Source organism: Corylus avellana, chromosome ca2, assembly GCF_901000735.1.
Source record: "Corylus avellana chromosome ca2, CavTom2PMs-1.0".
NCBI classification, from domain to species: domain Eukaryota; kingdom Viridiplantae; phylum Streptophyta; class Magnoliopsida; order Fagales; family Betulaceae; genus Corylus; species Corylus avellana.
Window position 1 is genome coordinate 49,596,447 of NC_081542.1, and position 25,899 is coordinate 49,622,345.

The 25,899-nt window shown below is 36.3% G+C and overlaps 2 protein-coding genes across 2 annotated transcripts; one reads left to right on the top strand and one right to left on the bottom strand.

Annotated features, from left to right (window-relative positions):
• Positions 1–4,471: 4,471 nt before the first annotated feature.
• LOC132171386 (major latex allergen Hev b 5-like) lies at positions 4,472–6,144 on the top strand. The gene is made up of 2 exons (XM_059582692.1): positions 4,472–4,607; positions 5,349–6,144. Exons 1-2 carry the CDS (start codon positions 4,593–4,595, stop codon positions 5,772–5,774), a joined length of 441 nt encoding a protein of 146 aa, XP_059438675.1. The 5' UTR covers positions 4,472–4,592; the 3' UTR covers positions 5,775–6,144.
• Positions 6,145–8,449: 2,305 nt separating this feature from the next.
• Positions 8,450–18,629, bottom strand: LOC132170406 (E3 ubiquitin-protein ligase UPL5). The gene is made up of 3 exons (XM_059581386.1): positions 16,571–18,629; positions 13,109–13,698; positions 8,450–9,051 (listed from the first exon to the last, which is right to left on the bottom strand). Exons 1-3 carry the CDS (start codon positions 18,447–18,449, stop codon positions 8,788–8,790), a joined length of 2,733 nt encoding a protein of 910 aa, XP_059437369.1. The 5' UTR covers positions 18,450–18,629; the 3' UTR covers positions 8,450–8,787.
• Between the last annotated feature and the right edge of the window lie 7,270 nt (positions 18,630–25,899).

Here is a 25,899-nt window from a genome sequence, read left to right on the forward strand (position 1 = left end):
ATAATACCAATTTTCGTAAAATATGAACTCCCATATAAATTTGTAAAGACAGATATGATAGTGTCGAGAGTAACATGTGATATTTATCAATTTCACATCATAAAGATCAAGTGATATGCATATCGAATTCCCAGAATAATATTACATGTTATTTATGCCTTTCTATGACATTCCATCATATCACATATGGTCAAATTATAGCAAAACCTAAGTGCTTATAACAGTTTTCTACTTGATTCTCAAACCGTGTGAAACGGAAAAAGTCGTGGACAGAGTTGTGGCAACTTCTCAAGCCAAACTATACTTGAAAATGACATGCATAATTGGGATCCGAATTTCGATCAAATGTTAGAATCTTATGGGATCTATTTGCTTTAGCCAGGTGGACAGATGATCCAAAATTTGTTCTTATAGATGAGTTTCATATATAATTTTTTTAATATTTAATTAAATTAATAGCAATTTGGACAATAAAATTATTAAAAAATTTATTCATTAAAGGTCCGTTAGCGTTTGGCAAAATCACGGGTTTACTTTTAAAATTGCAGTTTACTTTTTAAAATTGTGTGTTTTCAAAAAAACATCTTTTTACCAGCGATTTGAAAACGCAAAAAATCTATATTTTTAAATTACAATTTTTTAAAAATGTAATTTTCTATAATTTAGTTAAAATCGAAATTACTAATGCACCCTAAATCCAAGCCATCCGGTCACCGCCAACCAGAATGGCCATTGTAGGTCCTCCCCAGTCATTTCCTACGCAATTTGCACCGGGCTAATGTCAATTGCCAGCCTCATCATACGTGTAGACACGCAGGAGACAACATGTTAATTAAATCATATCATGGAGGATGAAGAATTATAGGAATGTTGACTATCGATTGACTTCTGGGTCCCATCTAGGCTCAAAATTGTTTGTCCACCTCATCAAGTTTCAAGTGATTCAGCTGATGGACTGAAAAAGACAGTTTTTTCTTGGACATGCGGAGTGAAAGAAATTTTTGATGTAAAACTTAAGAGCTTTAAGGACAAATGTTTCTTGTTTTTATTAATTTTGATGTGTTTAAGAATAATCCTAAGTAAAGGGCCCTCCAGCCCAAAATTAACCTAATAAGACTCCTGTAACAGGTAAAATTATAAATAAGTCATACCCAAATAGACTCTAAACAGTAGTTGTAACCATCCCAAGAAAACAATGTTTATAAAAAATAATAGTCAGGCCCAAGCCACGTATACTCTAACGCTATGATATTCTTGAGACACGAGGAAGCAATTGCCTAATAGAATAAGAGTCTTAGAAACAATTCGGTTATTCTTAAACATTCCTCCTCTAAAACAACCATCACGTGAAGGAAAAAAAAAAAAAAAAACTCTCCATAAAAAGAAGAAAAATGATTCATTCAACCATTCTCTTCTCAAACAACTTTTTAAATTTTCTTCTCTTTTTCGTTAAGCAAATTCAAACTTTAGCATAAAATATAAGAGTGTTCTTCCACCGACACACCCTAACGAGGTTCATATGCTTTTTTTTTTCCGATCTACATGAAATAAAAAGTCTCATCAACTAGTTTTTCAAATTTTATTAGACATGTATATAACAAAACTTACATTCGCTATATATAAAAAATACGGGTTCAATAGACTAACATCCGATCCAATTTTGATAAGAAGTTTCGTAAACTGAAAAATTTCGTAATAAAAAGTTTATAGTAAATCAAAATGGGTCACGTCCACAAGTGTCAGCAACCACAAAAGCCTAGTAGACTATGATGTAGGATGCTAAGCTTTACACATGCCATGCTACTATGAGGTTGTCGTTGTGGGGGGTCCATGATCCAGCGGGAACCCTTCTCCACCGTCCAACTTTCCATCAACTTTTTCGCACTTTACAGAGCAAATCACATCTACTTGTAAGAATGGCAGCCATCAAGATGGGCATGTGTGCACACAGTCTTGCCCAAACCGATACGTAAAAAGAAGGAAGGAGAGATTCCTGCTGACACGGCTCTCGTGGCATCATTGCTTGCGTCCAAAATTCAACTAAATCTCTTGCATCTATGCTTACTTATTATAGGCATCTAGTGTACTGAATTTGGATTAGCTGTATTCGGCAATGGAATAGAAAAAAGAGTGAAGTAGTATCGTGGTAGATTTGATTAATAAAATAAGGGTATTTTGTATAAGAAAGTAAAAAAATTTATTTTTGTAGTGATTTTTTTTATATTTAAATAGTAGTAAAAAGTAATTAATGTGATGTAAAAAATAAAAATGTTGAGATTGATTTTGAGAAATTTTTTTTGAGTTTTTGGGTTCGGTCCGATCCGGTCCTTTGGTCCGGCCCTTTGCCAAACACAAGGATGTCTGTTTTTCCTCTTATTATGGGGGGCTGGGACAGGAGTTGTAAAAGTAAAAGATAGGGGCTCTTTGATTGATAATACTTTTTAAAATAATAATAACATTAACAATTTGGATTTGAATTTCACTAACTATTGCAGCAAGCAATTGTGAGATGATTTATATGAAACTTATCTATCTAAATAGCTATCTATATGGGCAGGCGATCAGATCTCGCATGAGTAATGTGTCTCATATGGGTTTTTTTAATAATTTTTATTCAAATTTACGGACAAACGGTTGAAAAGAGAAATGCTATGTGTTATTTTAGTGTTCTCTAACAAAGAAGATATTATTAAAAAAGAAAAGAAAAGAACTAGCCCTTATTTTTTTTGCTCGATTTTAAAAAAGTAATATTCAAATAAAAACAAAAAAACACTTGACATTTTCCGGCTGAAAATCCAATCATAACAAACAATATAAAATCATGAATCCTTAAAACTTTAATTACCTTTATATCACATCGAGATTCTTGGGATTAAAATCAACTAAATTCATTACCAAGATCGTCCTTTTAGATCATTAAAAAGTATATGAGGAATTAAAAAACCGAAAATGGCCTTGAAATGTGTATAATTTGGAAGGCAATAGTGGGGGTATGGTTGGTAACATGTTGGGTTTCCAAGGTGATGAGCAGAGGAAGTGACTGTGATCCGGCGTGGCAAATAAGACGGCTGCAAGTGGGTCCCGAGTCACGAGAGTCCGACCTGGAAAGCATCTACAAGTGGGCCCAGGGAGGTTCATCTTTTGGAGAGGGTCGGTTCCCAAAGGTAGGAGCAAGGGGGTGGATCAAGGAAGGAAAAGTTGGCCACGATAGCATTTCAAATTTGTGTGGGGCTCAATAGACGGCAATGATCGCAGTTGGTGATGCAAGGGCCCCATCACTTTGGCCACCGCCCTTACGAGCCATTGTTGGCTTTTGTTTGGCTCATGTCCATTACATCAATCATGGAATGTGTTTGGTTTTTGAGAAAGAGTGGTGTGTTGTGATTGATTGTGTTAATGAAAACCTTAAAAAAAAAAAAAAATGGTAGTAAACGATTGAAGTTAAACCAACAAAAAAAGTGACTACTAAAGTGAAAGTTGCTCCTAATTTTTTTGACAATTACAGAAGCCCAATCCTTTTCTTTTCTTTTCATTTTTTGTTGCTTTTAAAACCAAGAACAATCTTTTCATATAATTTCTTCTTCTTCTTTTTTTTTTTTTTTTTTTTTTTTTGAATTTGTACATGTTAAATTAATTATATTTTGCTCGATTCGGCTCGATTACAACCCTAAATTTATATAGGCTATGTTTGGTAGTAGAATAGACTTTAAAAGTAGATCGGTACTGTAGCAGATTTGATTGATGTGAGAGAAAAAAGTAAAAATGTTTTATGTAAAAATGTGAAAAATTTTGTTTTGTAGTGATTTTTTTTATTTTAATAATAACAAAAAATGATTAATTTGATGTAAAAAGTAAGAATATCGGAATTAATTTTAAGAGAAAAAGTGTAAAAAAAATTTTGGATTTTGGGTCACGAGTCCTCTTTCCAGTCCGGCCTCTTGCCAAACATAACCTATAATGAACACTTTAGACTATTATGCTGGTTTTATGCGTTGCAGTGAAAAAAAAAATAAATAAAAAATAAATAAAACAATCCAAGTAGAAGAATTTGTATCTACTTAAGTTTATAACTCTCCATGTACTCAAAGGATTTAATTTTTTTGGGACAATTGTAAAGGTGAGGTTATTTATGGTGGGTCAATATTAAGACAAAAACAATGGGAAAGAAATAAAAGCAAGAACATGAAGGCATGATACAGCCAACCTACCTGCATGCCCCACTGCACAAAACACACAGAAACCCACTTATAAGATATGATACAGATATCACATATGGCCTCCACCATTTGATATTTACAACAATGGTTTAAAATTAAAGCGATCAAAACTACTTTAATTCATTAAAAATACAAAGGAAAAAACATACAGCTAGACTGCTTGATGTCCTTTAATTAGTGTCAGTGACATGAGGTGTCTTCTTGCAAAGATTCTTTAGGCTCTCACACTCCTCTGGCTCTATATATAGCTCTCTCACTTTGATCAGCTCCTCACCTCACTCACAATTGCTCTTTCTCACTGCTTTCTTTTACTCATATATTTCACCTCTTTCCATTCTCTGTTCAACTTCTTTTTCACTTTCCTTTCAATCCCAAATGGCCACTGTCGAGGTATATTGATCGACTCATAATATTTCACTTTTGCTTATGTTGTTTACCCATTTGCATCCGGTTTCTGATAGATCGTTCTGCAATTCCACCTTTGACAGTGCTCAAAGTATTTGTGGAGTCCTATTTGTTTTTTCCAACAATCCCATTGCAGATTTCCATTTATGATACTATCTCAGACGATAGATGAGTCCCTTGTCTATTTCTATAATATCTGATCAACCTGACTGGTTGATCCAAATGATTTTCCTTGCTTATATTATGATCAGACAAAAAATGAAAAAAAAAAATCCAATCTTTTGGTATGTTACTGAAAACACTCTAGCTCTTTCACAAGTGATGGATCAATCCATCTTCAGCTAGTATTGTGTGATCTTATATGATAATAGAACATGTGCTATGGCACTAACTTGATCTCAAACTAAATCTATTATTTTGATAGATCAAATCATCAACCTTGATAACAGAGTACCGGTCTGATCAATACTTGTTTTTTGGATTGTTACCTCATTTGATAACTATATAACAAAGAATCGGTATGGAAAATTTTATGTTGTAGTGTTTGTTTTTCATATTTTTTGGTTACTTTATATCTTTTTCTTCAATGCATTGATCCTAAAACTTTCGATTCTGTTCAGTTTTGTATAAAGGAGTGCAACTGATTGGTGATCAACAAAGCATGAAATCTTTTTTTTAAAGTTGTTTTTAAGAATTTATTTTTCATTGGTTTGTTCATTTAAGCAGGTTGCATCGGCTCCAATAGCATTCCCAGAGAACGAGAAAACTGAGGTGACCAAGACTGAGGAGACAGTGGCAGCACCCACTGTCCCAGAGCCAGCCACTGAAGAACCAAAAGAAGCAACACCTGAAGCCCCAGCAGCAGAGCAACCTGCGGCTGCAGAACCTGAAGCTCCTGTTGAAGTTGAGACCAAGGAGGTGACAGAAGAAGCCAAGGTTGAGGCAGAGGAGCCTGCAGTAGAGAAGAAAGAAGAGGAGACTCAAGAAGTGAAAGCAGAGCCTGCTGCAGAGGAGCCCAAAGGAGAGACTACCGAAGCCACTGAGGCTCCAGCAGCCCCAGCTGAGGTAGAGAAACCAGCTGAGGAAGAGAAGCCAGCTGAAGCAGCAGAAGAAGCTAGCACTGAAGTTCCAGTTGAGAAGACTGAGGAGTAGTTCTGTTGAATGATGTGAAGCTAGAGGAGAGGAAAGGAGGGTTTTAGTTGGTCTGCTATTTTCTTCTATTTATTTAGTTTAATTATGATTATGATTAAGGTAATTAGTCTTTGGATGGGTTTGAAATTTCCAAGCTTTGTCAATGTAAGCACTTGGATCCACTCCAGCATTCTTCCACTTGCCTAATATTTGTAATGGTGCATAGATGGGAGAAACTCTGGGTGCTTTACATATAAAAGGATGAAGTCATGTGCTTGGCGGGGGGGGGGAAGGGTGTGGATGTTGGTTCCAGGAGGGTTCAGGTGAGTTTGATATGGTGTGATATGAGATGTGATCTCTAGATTTGAATAATGATATTACTGTTATTTTTGTTTTCTTTTGTTTTAATAATATGATGCATATTCTTGATCTAAATACATTGAGAAAATGATTAGTCCACAGAGAGTGAATGGATTATGAAAGAGCTCACGAGTATTATGTCACATATTAGTTTATTACTATGTGAGATCGAGCTTTATAAGCTATTATAGATAGTTTCAATTGCAACTTCGCTAATCACCATTTTAAAATAATAATACAGATGTGACTAGCGTTTTTCAAATTAAATAATTAAAATTTATCCTAATCCATGCAATTTATCAAGAATATGTCTAAAAATTTGATGTGGACAGCTCCTACATCAATTATACATTATCTCCTTCGAGGAATGGGAAGTGAAATGTTGCATAGATAACACCTCAAGGTGTTTTAGGTATCTTAAGTCAATTTTTTTATTTTTTTTATTATTTTTTTTTTCATTCAGGTATCTTAAGTCAATTGATTGCATACTACAATGTCTTCTAATTGTTATTTGATAACAATAGTAGTTCTTAGTTCCTCAGAAACCACCCAAAAATTAAAAAAAAAAAAAAAAAAAAAAACCTAGACAACCGAGAAACACCAAAAAATTGAGAGAGAAAAAAAAAAAAACACAATAGAAGAGAAGCTTCAATACTACTATGAGACCCTTGGCTGTAGAGTTATTGTCTTCATGCTTTGGCACTCCCAATTAAAATTTATGGTTTCGTCCCTATTTATTATTATCTATGTACCCTCCTCTTTAGACAGGAGTATGTGAGAGCAAGAGAGCTCCGTCCAAGCAGGGGGCTACTCGAATAAAAGCCCACTCAGACATGAGAGCTCTTCTCAAACAGATCTCCTCTCGTAGCCCCTTATATGTTATTACCCCTACCCCCACTTTTTTGGACAACAAATGGCATTGGATTCGAGTTAGGCCACAACCCCTTCTAGGTTCTCTTCAGGCTTGACACCTTAGTTGTCTCATTCTCCGGCAATGCTGGTGCCACCTGCAAGAAAAAAACTAATGGAAAAGAAGTTCTTAAGCAATTGAAATGATTCCATGCTCTGTCTATCAATTAGGCAAAGCAGGACATGAAAGAAGTTCAAAGATTAATCTGTTGAAATGAACACCAAGATTGGTGCAGAGAAAGATAATCATCAAAGAAAAAATGTTACCCAAGATGCTCTTTCAGAGTCTCGATGTATTCCTCTCTCTTTTTGCATCATTTTTGTCTATTTTTCAACTCATAGATCTCAGAAATATATATGAAATTTTTTTAAACAATATTCTTCAACCGATAAAGAGGACCGAGTGCAAAGTTATGATATTTAAAGGTTAGGTTCCTTAAAATAAATTTGACACTCTCTTACCCAACGTCTTTATACAAGAGTATGTTGCCTTGGTAAACAGTTTAGACATTTTCATAAGCCGAAAGGTCATCTAAAGCAACCTGGCTGCCTTCTAAATTTTAATTAACACGAAAAATTTTCCCCTTCAAAAATAAGTTGTCGACTTAGCTTTTAGTGGCAATGCTATCTTTGGCATTACCAACTAAATACCAGTTAATTTGTCGACTTAATTAACAGCTTTTTTTTTTTTTTTTGGTAATATAAAAGTCATTAAAAGTAAAATAAGAAGATAAGGAGGTAGGGGACCCCCAACAAACACACCGATAAGGTCAATATAGAGTTCAAGAAAATCATAAAAGAACTGAAAATTGACCGCAAAATTGGGTAGAGGGCAGGAGAGACAGAGAGGGACCGATGGCGGTGGTGGGGACGCATGGGTGGATGGCTGTACAGTTAGCTTTCAAAAATGACAAAACAAAAGGAGGAGAAAGAGAGAGAATGAGACAGGTGAGACGGGGACGGGAAGGAAAGGAGGCAGGAAGCCTCCTCCTTATGGGCATACATAAGGGAGTAAAGGGCTCCTACTAGGGGAGAGAGGAGATCTCTACTAGTAGAGATGTGAGTTCCTCTCTTTACAAATAGAGGAGAGATCTGTTAACAATAGAAAGTACCTTGAAGAAATAAATTATTTTTCCAAGCTTTTAAAGGCAATTGTTTTTGGTAATTCTGACAGGGAGCAACACAAAAGTTGAATGAAATTCACCGCAGGAGTGATTACAATTGATACTCTTCCCTTAATGCTGATTGATGCTTGACAATAGAGACGTGGCCGCTGCTCTCCTATACTAATTACCCATTGCATCTGCAGAAGAACAAGAAGTGAAATGGTGCATTCATTATGGCTATAGTCTCTACTTCCTAAATATTTTCTAAATTAAAAAAAAAAAAAAATCTAAAAACAATTCATACACTAACAAAATCAGAAAAATATTAAAGAGGAGACAGACCTGCATGTCATTGCGTAATCCCTGTGTTTTTACATGTCATGATAAGCCAATATCTAATACTAGAAAGAAGTCCATGGAAGCAGAGAGATTTCTTTTTTCCTGCCCCCCTGCTTTATTTATACTATAGCTATACAAACAGTAGACAAAAAGAGCAATGACATTGGAATCTTCAAGCAAAGATAAAGATAACTATAGCAGCAGCTTCTTACATAGTCTAATGAGAAACGCAATTATCCTATAATCTCTGTACAAGCTGAATACATCTTGTGGTATGTGCAGTCAAAAACGCTTTTCACCCGGATGCAGATGTAGAAATTTCACCAAGTACCAAAGCTGCAGCCTACATGTTCTTGGGTGATAAGGTGAAGGCGATCTTGCATGACAGCCATTGATGGATATGATGGGAAACAGAGCCTGTAAAAGCATGTGTGAGATGAAGGCAGTCGATCATGAGGCTCTGCTGACCTGTATATATAAAGCCGGGAAGCCAAACCGCGGAAACCTTCCACCGGTAAATACTTGATTGAGGTCCAGAAAAAGAGAAGAATCTTTCTCTGCTCTGCAGACATCCCTCCAACAATCTGCAATTTTTTTTTTAAGCATGAGATGATAATAACCATCATAACAAATTGGCAACACCTAATGCATTTCTCCTTTCTTTTATTTTAACAAGTTAATCAGTGCAATCCAACTACACATGAAGTATATTGCTTTACTAAAAAAGCCATTTCCCTATATTGCTTTGCATAAAAAGTACACAAAGTATACAAGAAAGGCAACCAATTAGGAAGAAGAAAAGAACACAAATCTAGAAAATCTAAACAACTAGAAAGCAAGAACAGTCATCCAAACATAAAGAAATTTAAACATAATAGCTTTCAACTCTATCACCATCCTCTCACAATCTTCAAAATTTCGAGCATTGTGTTCTCTTTAAATATCGGTTATGCACAAGAGAACCGTCTTCCAAACTTCTATTTTACAAAGGCTAACAAATTGATCTTCCCCAACCAGCCAATAACTCCACCACCCTTTGGCTACTTTATCCCGAAAAGACAAAATCGAAACCCACAAATCTCTTCTCAGTGGAGAAGCAAATGAGCAATGGATTTCACGCCCTTCTTGCACATGTAGCACAAATCCATCAATATAACATACCACTTTCTCAGGTTATCCATAATCGAAATCTTCCCTAATGTTGTTGTCCACACAAAACACCACTCTCGAAGGAGCCTCATTTCTCCAAGGCTTTTCCAAGGAAAGGGAGAGCCAGCAAAGCGCATGATAAAAAGATTTGACCTCGAACGTCCGCCTTTCGGAAGAGATCTGACAAATTTTATCCTCAACACCTGGTCTCAACATGAGGGAATACAGAAGATTAAAGAAAGAGGTGACCAAGTCCACCTCCCAATCATACACTAATCTGATATAGGTAATATTCCACTATAAAGAGTCTTTAGAAAACTGCACATAATCTGCTACCGGGGCTTCCTCATAGCGGGCAATACTAAACAACACCAAAAAAGATGCCTTCAGTGTCTGATTTGCACACCAAACATCATGCTAAAACTGATTTTGAACCCATCGCACCTCAAAACTCACAAATCTAGAGAAATCACCAACCCCATCCTAGTGTTTTTCCACACCACAAACATCTAATGCATTTCAATGGATATAACTTTAATATTGGTCAATAAATAGAGACAACTCCATCTACTTAGAGTTCAACATTCGTTGACTGTTTGGCCTAAAGTGTGCTAAACACAGGTCATTTGACATCTTCTTATACGCGAAATTGAGAAAGAATTATTTGGAACAAATGCTACTGCCTTGTCATCAGGCACATCAAAGGCTTAATTATCTTACGGTAGGAACGTGAGTTAGGTTGTCAGCAAAGTGGGGTAAAAGTATGGTATATAACATTACTCTAATGAAAATCTTACATTGTACTTGGATTTTCATCGAGGACCCTTTTTTTATGAATATTTTCATCTCGGACCATATTATCATCAAACCTTAAATTCAAGTTGATGTTAATGGATATATCAACTAGAAAAGGGTAATATAACCATATAATCACAATCCACAATTGGAATATGGCATTCAAGGCATCACATTGTGAGGTGCTGATACATAAGTCAAATCCATGATAGTGATATGGTACTCTAGGCATCCATAAGATTTCACTAATTCAAAAGCATTTCTTTCTGTTCAGTTCCATCATCTCGTATACCATGGGACCACCTCTTCTTCAATGATCTTCCAATTATCGAAAATTGAGTAAAAAGAAAATGACTTCCTCGTCTTTCACCCAAACATGATAGAGGTAGTCAGCTTCATCACTATTCTTCTCAAAACTCACACTAATACAACTCTTAAGAACTGTATCACGTGCCTTTTGTGCCAACACAGAGCATAAGGAGGTCTTTATTTCTGTACCTCTCACACCGATCACCTCAATAAGATCCAATCCATCTTCCTGGCACAATCTAAACTTGGTCCAATACCACCATATTGTTCACACAAGCTTCAATTGAAAGAACATCAGTCTATATTGTGATCATCTTTCTCATAGCATCTTTCATCTCTCTCTCTCTAAGACATCCCTTTCTTTCTTCATTTTCTTTTTTTATATTTGTTATTTTTGGTAAAAGTAAGATTTTGGTCCTTAAAATTCTCTTACTGTCACAATGTGAATGACAATTGTTGATGTGGTAGACCTTCACATCCTTATCCTGACTGCCACTTTAAGCCATATAATCACAATGTTTTATATATTTTCTATTAATTTCCTAATATTTGATTCACATGACATGTTTTAATATTGTGAAATCAGTATATGGTATTAACATGTCATATCGCACAGAATAATAAGAACTTGTAAAGAAAAAACTGACAAATCAATAATTATCATTCACTTGGTAACAATAAAACAGGGTAAGGGTGCCACTAAAGCCTCTTTAAAACTTCATTGACATATTTTGACCCCTTTTTTTTATTCGTAAGAACCTCACACACCCATGGGACATAATCCCATGATTGGACCCACCAACCCCATTCTTATGAGGGTGGAGATGCCATTTAGCCAATGGCCATTAGCCTAAGGTACCACCTTTAATAGTTTCAATCTTTAAAAAGTCAACTTCCCAATAGTTAAAAAATAAAAAAGGTTCAGGTAGTCATTCTTCTTAATTTTCTCCATCAAGATAGGATGAACTGAAGGTCCCAAGTCATCCCATTGGCATAACAAGAAGCTCAGATGTGATAGGCAAAGAACAATGGTTCCAAGGTGATCTACCATCTCCAGGCTATAGCAAACCACAACTCATTCATCAAGTCCATCATATAGTTAACCTCTTAAGGAGCCAATCTAACACAACCAACTAACCCTACAAAAAGTACCTACAAATATGATTAAGAAAAACTTCCTTGCAGACTTCTGTGTAAGAGATTTTTTTTGTTTGATAAGTAAATGTAAGAGATTATTTAAGCATGAAAAGAAAAAATATGTAATAACAATGAACTTCATAACAATCCTATGTCCATCTTATAACTTTTTCCCTTCGACTCTTAAATGTATGTTGCTCAAAAATGTCACACACGATTTTCTAGAAGTACTTCTCAACCTCATTAATCACGCCCTACTTCAACTGCAAATGGCCTCAACAACGGCACCTCCAACTCAACGACATGACCTAAAGAAGGTATGTAAAAATGTTGTATATAGAATCAAAGTACCTCCCTAAATTTCCTAATATAGATTGTGATTATTATTCATCTCATCAAACTCTAACCATGCAAGAATCAATTATAATCATATGGATTTAGCTTCTAACTTCCATTATTATACAGCACTACAAATATTAGCATATCCACGCACAAATTACAACAAATAAATTCATCCTGTTTAAGCCATACACAATGGTCAAGGTATTATAGGCATTCAAAGGTACCCAGATGCAAGACAAATCCAGAGAGCGAAAGAGAGAAAAGAAGAGAGAAGCACGGGAAAGAGAGGGAAAATCAGGGGGGAGAAGGAGACAAAACCATGTCCATCAAATTATTCATCAAAAGCAGCTAAATACAAAAGAAAATTATGCTTAAATAGACTAAAGACAAAACCCTAATCCTAACCTTAGGGCAACGCCCATTTATTAACTTACCTAATGTAACCTAACCTAACATAACATAACCTAGGACAACGGCAATGTCCTTTTATTGAATTACAATAATAATCGACTCATAAAAATTAAATAAAACATAAATTAATAACTCAATTAAAACCTAAATAAAATTAAAGGACCTAATTAACTCTTGCTGCTGCATTTCGCATCATACCCAGTATATAAAAGATATGTTTCATAACATTAAGCAAGACGAAAGAAAGGGTGGTAGATGATAATTAGTGGATCTCTTGATAAACAAGGAGTGGTCTGGCAGGGCACAAAAAGGCATTTAGCCTTCCCCACAAAGAAGACTTCACCCAAAAAGCAGCCCACAATACAAAGTACAGGAACTAATCTTAGCATTTGCTAAAATAAATTAACAGAAAATCTGGAAACACAAGAGACAAGACTATGTAGACTTTCAAAGAAGCCAATGTAGAGTTCATAAAAGTAAAATCCTGCAAGCAATTACCTTCCAGAACCAGAATATCTGAGGATCTGTTTCTTTGTAGCCATTGTACTCGGTATGTGCCTTCCAATCATCAACACAGAGAGCAGTTTCACTTCCATAAAGCATCCAATCAAGATCTTCCAGCTCTAAACTTTGGAAAAAGAACTTCTGGAGCCCAGAGTTGCAAAGAATATCACCAAAACCTTGAGCAAAATGCGATACCTGTTCTGAGATAGATGTGACAAAGCGATGCTCAATAAGAAGTCTAACATATTCTTCTCTGTTCTTGCTGTTCACAACAATACTTTTCCCACCCTGGCAAAGCTCTACAACTCTTCTGGATCCTAACTCCTCAACTTCTCTAACAAATGTTAGTCCTAATGCATCTGCGTCAATAAAATCAGAATCCATCTCCAGAATCTGCTTGCAGCTATTATACAAGCATGGATCTGTATCCTTTATATCTTCCAAGGAAATGTACTTTCCAGCTAATTGCAAGAAGAAGGCACGATCAAAGACAATGCCTACTTGCACTTTGTGCATCAAAGCTAATGCAATTACCCGACCAGAGAACTTGAAATAGTCAAGGTGCAAGGGATCCACCTTAGATGCTGCACGCACAAGACAACGCATAAACCGATCATAATTCTCTTTGGAAAAAGGGATTCTTTGCCACCAAAAAAATTACTTACTAAAACAGAACATGAAATAATTTAAGAAGTCTCAAACATTCTAGCAGAAATAGAAGCATAATCCAGAAAGCTAAAAAGCAAGGAAATTCTGCATGATGATACAACTTCCAAAAACAGAGCAATACCAAACAGATTCCATGTCAGTTACCCTGCGATTGAACTGATATCACAATATAGAACAGCTTGTTCCAGAAATAATAGCTTTGCATGTGGAAAGGGGTCAATACGGTCTCATTCACAGTCAATGATTCTGTAGTTAGTTTGTACCATGCATCTATCTAGAGTACCCATGCCATTGTGATGTTGACCTTCCATGAAAATTTTCAGTACTTAAGGAAGCTGTATTGGAATTGAAAGCACATAATCTTCATCATGATAACCTTGCATTCGACATTAATTTTGGAATTTTTTTTCTATGTTTTTACATTCCATGTACTATCATGTAATTGAACCTCTAAGGAACTTCAACTATAACTTCCTTTTTTTTTTATTAATAACTAATGTATATCATTAATAGGTGCAGAGGGTAACCTAATACACAAGATGTATACAAGAGATAATCCCCATTAATGATTAAAATAAGAGAAATCCACAAATTTATAAAAGTTAGAGAAATGTTAAATAGTATACACGCCAATCCATATATTAAGCAATTTGACCAGGATGTTCTAATGGCATAGGGCTCCACATGCCCCAACAAGCTCACTAGAACACCACCCTCATTGTCCATATATAAAGTTAGAAGAAGATGATCAATGGATTTCCCACTCCTCTTACATATGCAATACCATTCCACTACTATTTTTTTTTCATCAGGTTTACCAAGAGCCGCTGTCCACACAAAAAAACTCACTATCAATGGAACATTGACTTTCCTAATACTCTTCCAAAAGATGAAACCCTCAAACTGGATAACCAAATACTATCCTCACCACCTTGTCTCAATTTGAGGGAGTACAACAAATCAAAAAACGCAATCACCAAATCTACCTCCCAATCATGTACAGATCTTAAAAGATATATTTCACTGAATATTTCCATTGGAAAACTCCTTATCCACAACCAACACCTCCTTACAACGAGCAACACTAAACAACTCTGGAAAAAATTCCTTTAGTGGTTGATCCACACATCATATATCATGTCAAAACCTAATCTTAGTTCCATCTACTTTGTATATGAAAAATATCGAAAAAACTCCTCACCCCCTCCTAATAAGTTTGTTTCCACACTCCAACTTCATAGGGTCCCTCTACCTCCTTAGAACACCAACCTCTGCTCATACTATCATATTTTGCCTCGACTACCAACCTCCACAAAGCCTTCATCTCTCTCTTTTTCTTTTTTCAATAAGTAATTAAAATATCATTAAAAGCAAAAACCACTACTAATAACAAAGATGTGACTAGTGTTTTTCCAGAGTTATGACAAATGATATCAAAATCAATCTAGTAACACCAAGTTGCATTGGGGCAATATGGCATGATGTAAGCCCTAATGCGAACGTTAGGGATTTTAGTAAAGGAGATTGTGATAACCCAAAAAAATAATTCTCACCTTGAGTGAGTGGGTTGGATTATGAAGGTATTGTATGGGTGCTAGACCCTACATTAGTTCCTATTTAGATAAGACGAAGCTATATATATAAGTGACTCTACGAAGCTGCATTTACAACTTTGATTTCTCATTTTGGGATAATAACGCAAATGTAACCAACGCTTTTCCTAAATCGTGACATTGATGCATCGCTTTTGTGTATCAATACTCTATCATCTACCTCAAGTTTACATCAACTCATACCAGAACTAGAACATACCATAACCAGTATATACTAAGAACCTCTCAAATAGTCGTCACTATCATCTTTCAATCCTTCATTAACATAAAAAACCATAGCACCCAGCACTAAAAATAAAGGACTTCCACAGGACTCACATTTATATCATCGTCACTCTCCATATGATTCTAATCATCCATAGAACTTAAGCAAATGAAAATGAATACAAAAGGATTCAACTTATCATAAACATGCCCATAATTAAAGCATGTTTGGGATTGGGTTGAGAAATAAAGCTTTTAAAGCCAGTAAGAGCTTTTTCCCAAAAGTGTGTTTCCTTTTTTTATAGAGCAAAAAAGTCAAAATAAGTACTTTTTGAATTTTTTTTTTTTTTACCAAAAAGACCTACTTTTTATGTACTAAAAATATTTTGTAAGCTCCTTAACGCAAATCCCAAATATGTTTTTGGTCTCCTGGCTGCAGTACCAGTAGTAAGTCCAACTTCTCCATAAACTAACCATATATGTCAAACACACTCAGCTCCTAATAGACACCACTGAACTAGATGAAGATTAACAAATAAGTATGACAATGATTTTATATGGTTCTATGGAATTATACATCATAAATCATCAAAAACTCTCTTATCGATACAACACCCCAGTAAAAAAAAGACGTGCTACTCTATTCGATAGACCAGTATCTGTTTAACAACTGTAAATAAACTAGAACCGTTCTAAGAATCAACTAAGCTCACTTCAGATTCAGCAGCCCCATAAAAAATAATTGGGATTACTTCCCTTAGAAACCCAAGGAATGTGGCAGCCCCACCTCCACAGCCATAGCATGGAGGAGCGTACAAATCTTCATTTTTAAGTGCCAAATTCTTCATTCTATACCCCATATCATATTTCAACAGGTTTAGCTCAATCACTAATCATGTAGTAACACCCCCACCCCCCCAAAAAAAAAAAAAAAAAAAAAAAAATCTATTAAAAGCCAACTGAAGTTTACCTGGACTTGGATAAAACCTTCTACGATCATTTGGGCATGCCACAAAGAGCGCGTTCTGTGGATTAAATATAGCTTGGCACACCAAAAAAAACCACTCCCGCAATACACCAGGACCTGTAGCTTCCTCATTTTTGAATTCCATAAAGAGACCAGCATGTAGAGCCTCAGCATCTGCCCGTGCTATATACTCAAACGATTCTGCAAGCAATTGAGACCTGTCAATGAGCATCTCATGCAGCTCCTCATAGTCTTCTTTTACCTCTGGAAACATCATCATCCCCAAATGCCTCCTAGATTCAAAATCAGTCACGTCCTTTCGCTCAAGAAGCCACTGATGATCATCAGTTCGCTTTGCATATCTGACAATCAGCGCACATAGTGAGGACTTTCCAAGCCTCAGAACTGTCCAAAATTCTTCTTCAGCGCCCTGATAAAGTTGGGAAATGCTATAGAGCTCCTTCAATATGGCAAGATATTGAGACCAACCAGTATAAATATTCTCACCTTCCCCCTTGTGTTTTACAGCCAAGCACTCCTCCATCTTGTGGAGGCATTCCCCCATTCTCTTCAACAAATCAATAAACAAAAGATGAAGAAACTCAATCTCTTCCCCATACAATGGATGCTTAGGCTCAGTACCACCCACCGACACAGGATTTGGACCCCGAAACCCAACTTGTTCTGTGATCGCAGTCCGCAGAGGGAGCAAGAAAGCAGCAAAATCGCGAACATCACCCAATTGTGGCCCCACGCCTGTGGGCGATTCCATACTCAAACCTAAGTCCTTAGACAACCTACTCGCCAGCTCACTAACAAACGGGAAAATCTCCTGCATCACAATCACTCCTTTAGAACTCTCCGGGGATCCAATCGATTCCAATAACGACCCAAGTGTACTCCGACACGATAAATATAAAGGATCCTCATTTGCAGCTCTTCTAAGCAACTTACAAAACTCTAAAACTAGAGGTGCACAATAATTATGATACTGTTTCGGCAACGAATTTCGACTTGAATTCAAAAAATGCCTAATTGAGCTATCCGCACAGTCTTTGTTACCTTTGATCGGCGACATATAGAGCATCACCAACGCCGCCGGAGCGGAAGACAATAAGAAAATCTGTAAATGGCCGGAGGCCAATTGCTCCTCGTCCTTCGGCATCACTGTCAAGAACTCCGTCATCCTGACTTTAATGTATTTCGCTGCCGAAGGGAACGGTTCGCCTCGGCAGAGACGGCACACCACTGAAACGATGTCGTTGATGACTTGCCAGGCGTGAGGGTGCTCCGTGCTGCGCATACGGCCAACCAATTGCAGTCCGGCGTCGTTTTGGATGTTGCACTCGGAGAGGGATCGCTCCGCCTGGAGCTGCCTTCCTCGGTATATCAGTCTCTGCTCGTGTACCGGAATCCCGGTCTGCAATTGGATTCGCTCGTGGACAGATCGCACGGTGTCGTCCGTGTAAGCTTGGATTACCATAGTTTTCCCCTCGGAGATCATCCTTATGAAAAACTGTAACCGCGACGCGGACTGAGTCAACTCGGCCTGGGCCGCGCACGCGCGCGAGGCCGATCGGGCATCGGGAACCCTAGGATTGAACTGAGAGGTGGTGGCGTTTGTGGCGGTGACGGCGTGGGATGGTGCGTCGGAAGAGGAGTGGACGGCGTTGGGTTCGTCTTTCCTCATTCTGACGGAGACAAACTCGGGGAAAACGTCGTCGTTCTCGTCGTCACCATAGTCGTCCAGTTTGCGTTTTGACGAGAGCCGCGGCTGATCGACGGCGGTGATGATCGCGTTGATGGTTGTGGTCGTGGTGGTGGAGGTTGGGCCGGTGCGCTGGGGGACGCAATCGACGGTGGAGGTTTGCACGAGAGACATTTACGGTGGGGCCCCCGCCGCCAGTGGAGTAGTAGTCAGAGGTACGGTGCAGGAGAGCACATGGAAAAGCTTAGCCAAGGGGAAAACCTAGAGAGTTCTCTCTCGAAGAGAGGAAATAATAGAGAGGATTTGATCGGAATTGCCGTCTGGCCTTTTTGTTTCACAGCCGTCTTCAGAAAGACTGTCATCTTACGCTATTGTGTATTTTATATATAGAGAGAGAAATAAAAGCTCAGCTAAAATGATTGTAGAGTTGGTTAGGTGTGGGCGGATTACATGGAATTTTCGTGGGGCTTAGTTAGTTGATGGGTTTTGGGCCTTTTCTACCATCGGATTTGTATCATTTCCACGTGCGATTTTTTTCTTTCTCGATCATGTGTCGAAGAATGTGCTTTTAACTTTTATGTACTCTGAAATCATCGTAAATACCATAGCAGCGGCCTATAGTATGGACCAGCATTCATCCGCTGCTTATGAAAGAAGTTCTCCTTTTTTTTTTTTTCTTTTTTTTTGCCCTTTTTTTAAGGGAAAGCTTGTGAAAGAAGTTATGTCAAAGAGTCTAATAGTTTATTTTAATTACTCATTTTAATACAATTTTTGATGTGATTTTTAAAATTATTATTAATTTATATTAGATTACTAATGATAATTTGTATTAACGCTAATTAAAATAAACTTTAGCTAGTCGAATGTTAACGAGATCCTTTAAAATTAGAGCAATTGAATTTTATAGAATTTTTAGCAATATCACTTTATCAGCCCTTTTGCAAATGCTTTCAAAGTAGCATTTTTGCTCTAGGAAACTTTTACTTGGGCATGTTGAAGGAATAAAATATAATTTAGCAATAGTCTTTTCTCTTCGTTTATTGTTTTCTCCTCTTTCTCTGTCCATCTCTCTATCCCTCTCCCTCTCCCTCTCCCTCAACAAGAGGTTTGGCTGAGTGGTGGGTTGAGAAGGAAGGTCTAACACAAAAGCTTGAAAAAACTTTTGGAGGAGGAGGTGGATGGATGAGTTATTTAACAGGGCTTTAATCGAGTCGAGCTGAGTCGAGTTTTAGAATTTTAAAATTGGCTCCTTTACGAAGATGTTTATTCGAACCGAGTTATGAAATGTATGTTTAAACTTGGCTCGTTAAAAAATCGAGCGAGCTCGAGCTCAAGTTTGAGTTCGTTAAGAATGCTATTCGAGTTGAGCCAGGCTCAACTCGAACTCGAGCTAAGCTATTAAATTCTTTAATGTATGATATAAACATAGTCCAAATCCGAATTTTAAAACAACCTCTAAACATTTATTTATAGTATATATATAAATATTAAGTAATTTATATTACATATATTACTTAATTACTATGATAAGTACTTAAACTTGTATAAGTAATATATATATATATGTGTGTGTGCGCGCGCGCGCGCGTGTGTGTGTGAACGAGCTAACAAGTTGGGCAAACGAATCGGTTAAGCCTTAAACGAGCTGAGCTTACGAGACCCTATCGAGTTTTTTTGAGTGAATCAGGTATGTATCATTTATTAATCGAGTGAGTTTCTACAGTAACGAGTGAGTTTGTACAGTATCGAGCTCAAATTCGAGTTATACTAAGCGGGTATCGAGCAGGTTGCCGAGCGAACTCGTTTATTTACAACCCTAAATGAAAACTAATATTTTTTCAATTTCAGCCTGAAAGGAACTGAAACCCCAAACCCAATTGATAAGTTTCCATAAACATAGCTCAAAGTTTTTGTATCTTCAGAAAGGGTATTTTGGTGACTTGGGAATTACATGGGCTACGGGATTTCCTCAGATTTGGGCTCAGAGAGCCGCACATCTGAGTCCATGGGCCGATAGTTGTTTAGGAGTGGAACTTGCAGCGACAATTCTTTTGTTTTGTTTTGTTTTTTATGTTTTTTTTATGGATTGATATAATGTATTTTAAGTGATTTTTTATATTAATTATTTTAATCGATATATTAAATAAGTATGAAAAGTAACAAAAATAATAAAATATATATGAAGTAATTCATGGTGTGGTCCGTGGACAAATATGTTAATATCAATAGCTCTAACAATAAGGGGTTATGATTTGTAACTTTTATAAATAAAGTTATAACTTATATTCAATTAGAGTGCTTATTAATGTTTTTATTCTGAGAAGACAAAAAAAAGTTAGTGTTAGTTTTAAATGATATACAAGAGTATCAACTGCTACATTTGATTTCTGTTATTTTTAAATAAGAAAATGCTCTCAAGGGGTAGTTCAATCGGTTGTAGACCACGCCTAATGAAGCGGATGTCACTAGTTCGAATCTTCCCTCCCCCTTCTCTTGTGTGGACATATCAAAAAAAAAAAAAAAAAAGAAGGAAAATGCTAGGTGTTTTTCTAGTGTCCTTCTGATGTCCTCCCAAGTGTGATGTGAGTCACCAATAGATTAAAAATCAAGAATGATAATCTTAAATTCAACGACAATTTTAAAAGACATATCATAGTTGGGAGGACACTAAGAGAACACTAGAAGAACACATAACATTTCCCTTTTAAATATAACAGAAATCAAATATAGCACAACCACTACATAATGAAAAACATAATTATATTTTAATGTCATTTTTGTTATTTATTTAATGGAAAATTGATTAGAACCTCAGGGCTCTTGCATTTAGATTTTTTTTTTTTTTTTTGGTCGGAGATAGCATCAACAATACAAGTAGGAGCTTCCTCAAGAAAGACTCGTTCCTTACTAAGAGAGAGTGCTTCCTTCGCAAGACGGTGAGCCACCCCATTCAGCTTCTAATTTCGACCTATTTTGCTAATCTAATTAATTAGTAGTAGGAAATCTGAGGTTCCTAGACTTTCAAACACTAGGTTTGAGAATTAAGTTTTGCATGTCTTATTGTTGGAGATAAAACGGTTATGAAGTTTTTACTAAGAGTACATTAATATACATAATTGAACACAACTCTACCCCAAAAGCCTAAACTAATGGGCTAAGGTCCACTTAAATATATTAAATACTATTTTCTGTTAAATTTTCTCAATGTGATGCACTCACAACACTTATTGCACTCCAGACTTGGGTTTAAATAGAGTTACAATTTACGTCAAATCCTCATGGGATTCATAATACCAATACTACCTAGACTAGGAGAATAAAAGAGAATCTCCCTACATAACCAACACGGCAATGGAGTAAATCCTCCTTATTGAATTAATAAATACTTAGGATCTGTTTGGGATTGCGTTTGAGTGGCTTAAAAGTGTTTTTAACACTCAAAAAGTTCATTTGAAGGAAAAAGTACTCGTTTGGTAAAAAAAATTAAAAACACTTCTAAGAGTCTAAAAAGCCTAAAAATGGCTAAAACGCACTTTTGTCAAAAGTTTAAAAATGAAGCTTTTGCTCAAAAGCTCTATTTCTCAAACACAGTTTTAAACAGGTTCTTAGGGCCTGTTTGGGGTTGCGTTTGAGGAGTCTAAAAGTGCGTTTAACACTCAAAAAGTTCTTTAAAAGAAAAGCATTCGTTTGATAAAAAAACTTAAAAGCACTTTTAAGGGTTCAAAAAACCTAAAAATGGTCAAAACGCATTGACAAAAGCTTAAAAGTAAAGCTTTTGCCAAAAAGTGTTTTTTGACTTAAAACTCTATTTCTCAAATGCAATCTCAAACAGAGTCTTAGAGCCTGTTTGAGGTTGCATTTGAGAAATAGAGTTTTTAAGTCAAAAATAGCTTTTTAGTAAAAGCTTCATTTTTAAGCTTTTGCTCAAAGTGTTTTTTGGCCATTTTTAAGCTTTTTGGACTATTAAAAGCGCTTTTTATTTTTTCACCAAACGCGTACTTTTTTTTTTTTTTTTTTCCAAACGGACTTTTTGAGTGTTAAAATCACTTTTAAGCCCCTCAAACCCAATCCTAAACAGGCCCTTAGTCTATTCTCCTTATTGAAATAGGACTAAAATACTTCTATTCTTGTAGCACAGTTATACAGTCCGTAGACAAAGTAGCCAATATCTCACCCTTGCAATCTCAAATTATGGCCTTGATACCTATCTTTATTTTACAATTATCCACAACCGCCATCCCAATTAACCTTCACAAATCCTCTTAGAGTATTCTCAATGGAGGAGCTAAATTTTCATGTAAAATGACTCTTCAAAACTTGCTTTTATCTAGTTTAACTAATGAATTTTTAAATGCATCCACATCCGATTAGCTATCTTTTTATCTACATCATTTAAATATTATTAAAAGTGAGAAAAGTTTTGGAAAAAAGAGAACATGTGAGAGGAAAAATGGGAAAAGTTTTGAAAAAAAAGAGAACATGCAAAGAAAAAGTATGAAAAGATTTGGGAAAAAGAGAAAAACAGGTGAGAAGAACAATAAAAAATAAAATGGCTCCCTTAAAAAATGTTGCTACATTTAACTTTTTTTTTTTTAACTCTTCCAATCAAATATCTATTTTACATTTTCTTTTGGCTAATTCAATGTAAGGGTTTTTTAAATATTTGAAAAATCATTTTAGATAAAAATAACATTTAACTCTTCCATTGAAAATGTTCTTATACGACCTTGTCATCTCAAGTATTTTTATGATCCACTTTTGCCCTTTGTTTGCTGTTGGGATTTAGCACTATGAAAAGTTGTGAGGGATTTAGCACTTACAACTCGTAGGATAGGATGGCTGAGGTTCCCCATGAACTACCGCACTCCGACGCATCCACAAATTCTGTGCCACCATTGCCCATGAGCTCCAAGTCATCAATCTCCAATTCGTGTTGAAGGATCTCTACAATGGCCACAAAATCCTCATGCTCTATACATATTTTTTTGAATCTTTTACCACACATGCTCCGTACATCCTTAGCAGCCTGATAACCCCACAAAATGTGCCTTGTAATCTTTGCCACGAGTCCAAATAGTGGCATAGAGGGTCTTCTTGGATGTTTCTTTTGAACAAATACCTTGTGGACAAATATTGAAAGAATATAGCAAAAGGTGAAAGAACACTATGTTTTTTTTTTTTCTTTGGTTTTTTGGTTCTTACCATATTACTAATCAGCCACGAGTCCCATTTTCTATTTCTTTTTATCTCTGCTTTTCAAAACATATTACATCTTAAACAATGCGAATTACAAAGGGGAATGTTTTTTTTTGAATTGGGATTCCATTATCACAGCATTAAAGCTCAAAAAGCATTGGATACAATGAGGGTAATGCACTCAGGGACTTCATCCCATCAGACCTGATCCTCACTACATGTCAGCCGATGTTTTGCAAGAGTATGGGCTGCTACGTTTGCAGTCCTTTTTGCATGGCATACCTCCCAATTCTGCATACTATTAAGCAGGATCTTTGCATCATTAATCACTATTCCATACCTACTCCAGCAATTACCTTCCATGTTCAGTGCTTTAACGACCTCCAGTGAGTCCCCTTCGAAAATCACTTTTGCAAAACCCATGCCTATGCACACTTCTACCGTCTTCCATGCTGCAATAGCTTCTGCCGTTGTAGGGTCAGTGATACCAGGTCTGGACGCTGCCATGGATGCCAACACAGTTCCTTCATGGTCACGGACAATGAACCCAAATCCCATTCTGTTCCCATCGACGTCAAGGGCAGCATCCCAATTTATTTTGATAAAGCCTTCCTTTGGTTTAGCCCACTTCGTAGCAGCTGGTTCTGGCTGCTTAGCACTAGTGGTCCTCCTCCCAGCTTCTGCTTTATCAAAACTGTCAAGCTGGCCCATCGCTGTATTCATAAGGCTGTCCGGTGATGACAATTCCCCCCCAAAAACCAGGTTGTTACGCCTCAACCAAATGAGACGAGCCACGACTACAACCCTCTCCATCTCACCTGCATCCAATTTCTCCACCAAACTCAGAAATAGGGTCACAAAACCTACCTCCATTCTGGGGCACTTCTGGACCTTGTTGCTACATATAGCCCACACATCACGGGCTGCTTCACAGTTCCACAAAATATGCTCCACTGACTCCTCTTCTTGGCAGCAAATAGGGCATAGAGAGTCTTTCGTAACCCCTCTTTTATAAAGATTGAGCTTTGTTAGGTGTTCTCATGTGTTGTTTTGATCTTACGGGGATTTATTTTCAAAAAAAAAAAAAAAAAAAAATCAAGCTTACACTTACTTCACATGTTTTTTAGAAAATAATATTCACATAAGACCAAAGAACACTAAGACAACACTTAACATTTTCCAATTACAAGTATCGTTTTTCTACCCATTTTCACGTTGCATCGGAACTCCAAAATATATACATATATTATATGAGAAATCTCACCTTCCAGAATTCCATCTAAATTTTGAAACATTAATTAAGTTCCCCCCAAAAAAAAAAACCAAATAATTCCTTTACATGAGAAATCTGAATAAATGAGTCTATATATCCTATTATACAACAAAAAAAAAAAAATATGAATGGCTTCCACATTAATTCATGTGATAAGGAACGTGAAGATGGAGCTCTTTATTTTGAATATTGCTGCAGCCTGCAGGGTTGTAATCACGTACGAGCAAGTTCACTTTTCTTTCATTAAGGACCACTGATAGCATGCATCATACTTGTTGGTGTGGTAGTCAAATTTACACAATTGATCAGCTGTAACTCTGAGATAGCAAAAAGGGCAACGTTCATTATCTATCTCATAGCTGTAGACATCAAATGTGTGGTCGTTATTTGTCCACTGAAATCTACACTAGTAGTATAGCGTATTCCCCCAAACGTTTGGTTTGAAGTGAAACTGGAATTGTTCTTTTGGTTTGAGTTTCTGGACACCAAGGTTGACGTCCTTTGATTTACAGGTAAGGGTAAGAAAATATTGATGATTTGCACAGTTACCTTGCTATGTATAATGTATCCCAAAAAAGAAAAACTTGCTGTAGCAATATTAAACCCACATGAGTAGACAACATAAGCCACATTAGTAGCAGAGCGGATGAAACCATGTTGTTTGTCACTTTGTTTGTTTGTTGACTATGTTGGGTGACCTAATTTCAAATAGTCTCCATGCACTATATATATATATCCAATTTAAAGGAAATATAAACGAGTCAACCTAGTCTACTTAATTACCAAAACAAATGGTGGGTAGTGGGTGAACGGTTAGATTAGATTCACATTTTCTAATTTAATACATATTCCAAAATAAAAATACTAAGAGTACTAACTTTTTTCTTCTAATATGTGTACTAACATGATGTGGAGCTTATTCATTGGTATTCGTAGCATTTTTCTTTATTAATTGTTTTGATCACCAGCTCTAATGAATCAGCTCTACATCATCTTAATACACATATTGCTAGTAAAAAAGTTAGTACCCCTAGCATTTCTCATTCTAAAAACAAATATAATTTTTTAAACGTTTCTGTTGTAATTTGTTTCTCTATACAACTTTCATTAACCATTTATTTAATATTGCCTTTTTATATATAGATGAGAAAGATA

Excerpts from the sequence above, each read along its gene's own strand:
- LOC132170406 (XM_059581386.1), bottom strand. The coding sequence starts at position 18,449 with ATGTCTCTCGTGCAAACCTCCACCGTCGATTGCGTCCCCCAGCGCACC. Across the intron at positions 13,699-16,570 it reads AAGGTTTTATCCAAGTCCAG|CATCTAAGGTGGATCCCTTG; the intron begins GTAAACTTCAGT and ends TTGTGCGTGCAG. Across the intron at positions 9,052-13,108 it reads AGATATTCTGGTTCTGGAAG|ATTGTTGGAGGGATGTCTGC; the intron begins GTAATTGCTTGC and ends AAAAAATTGCAG.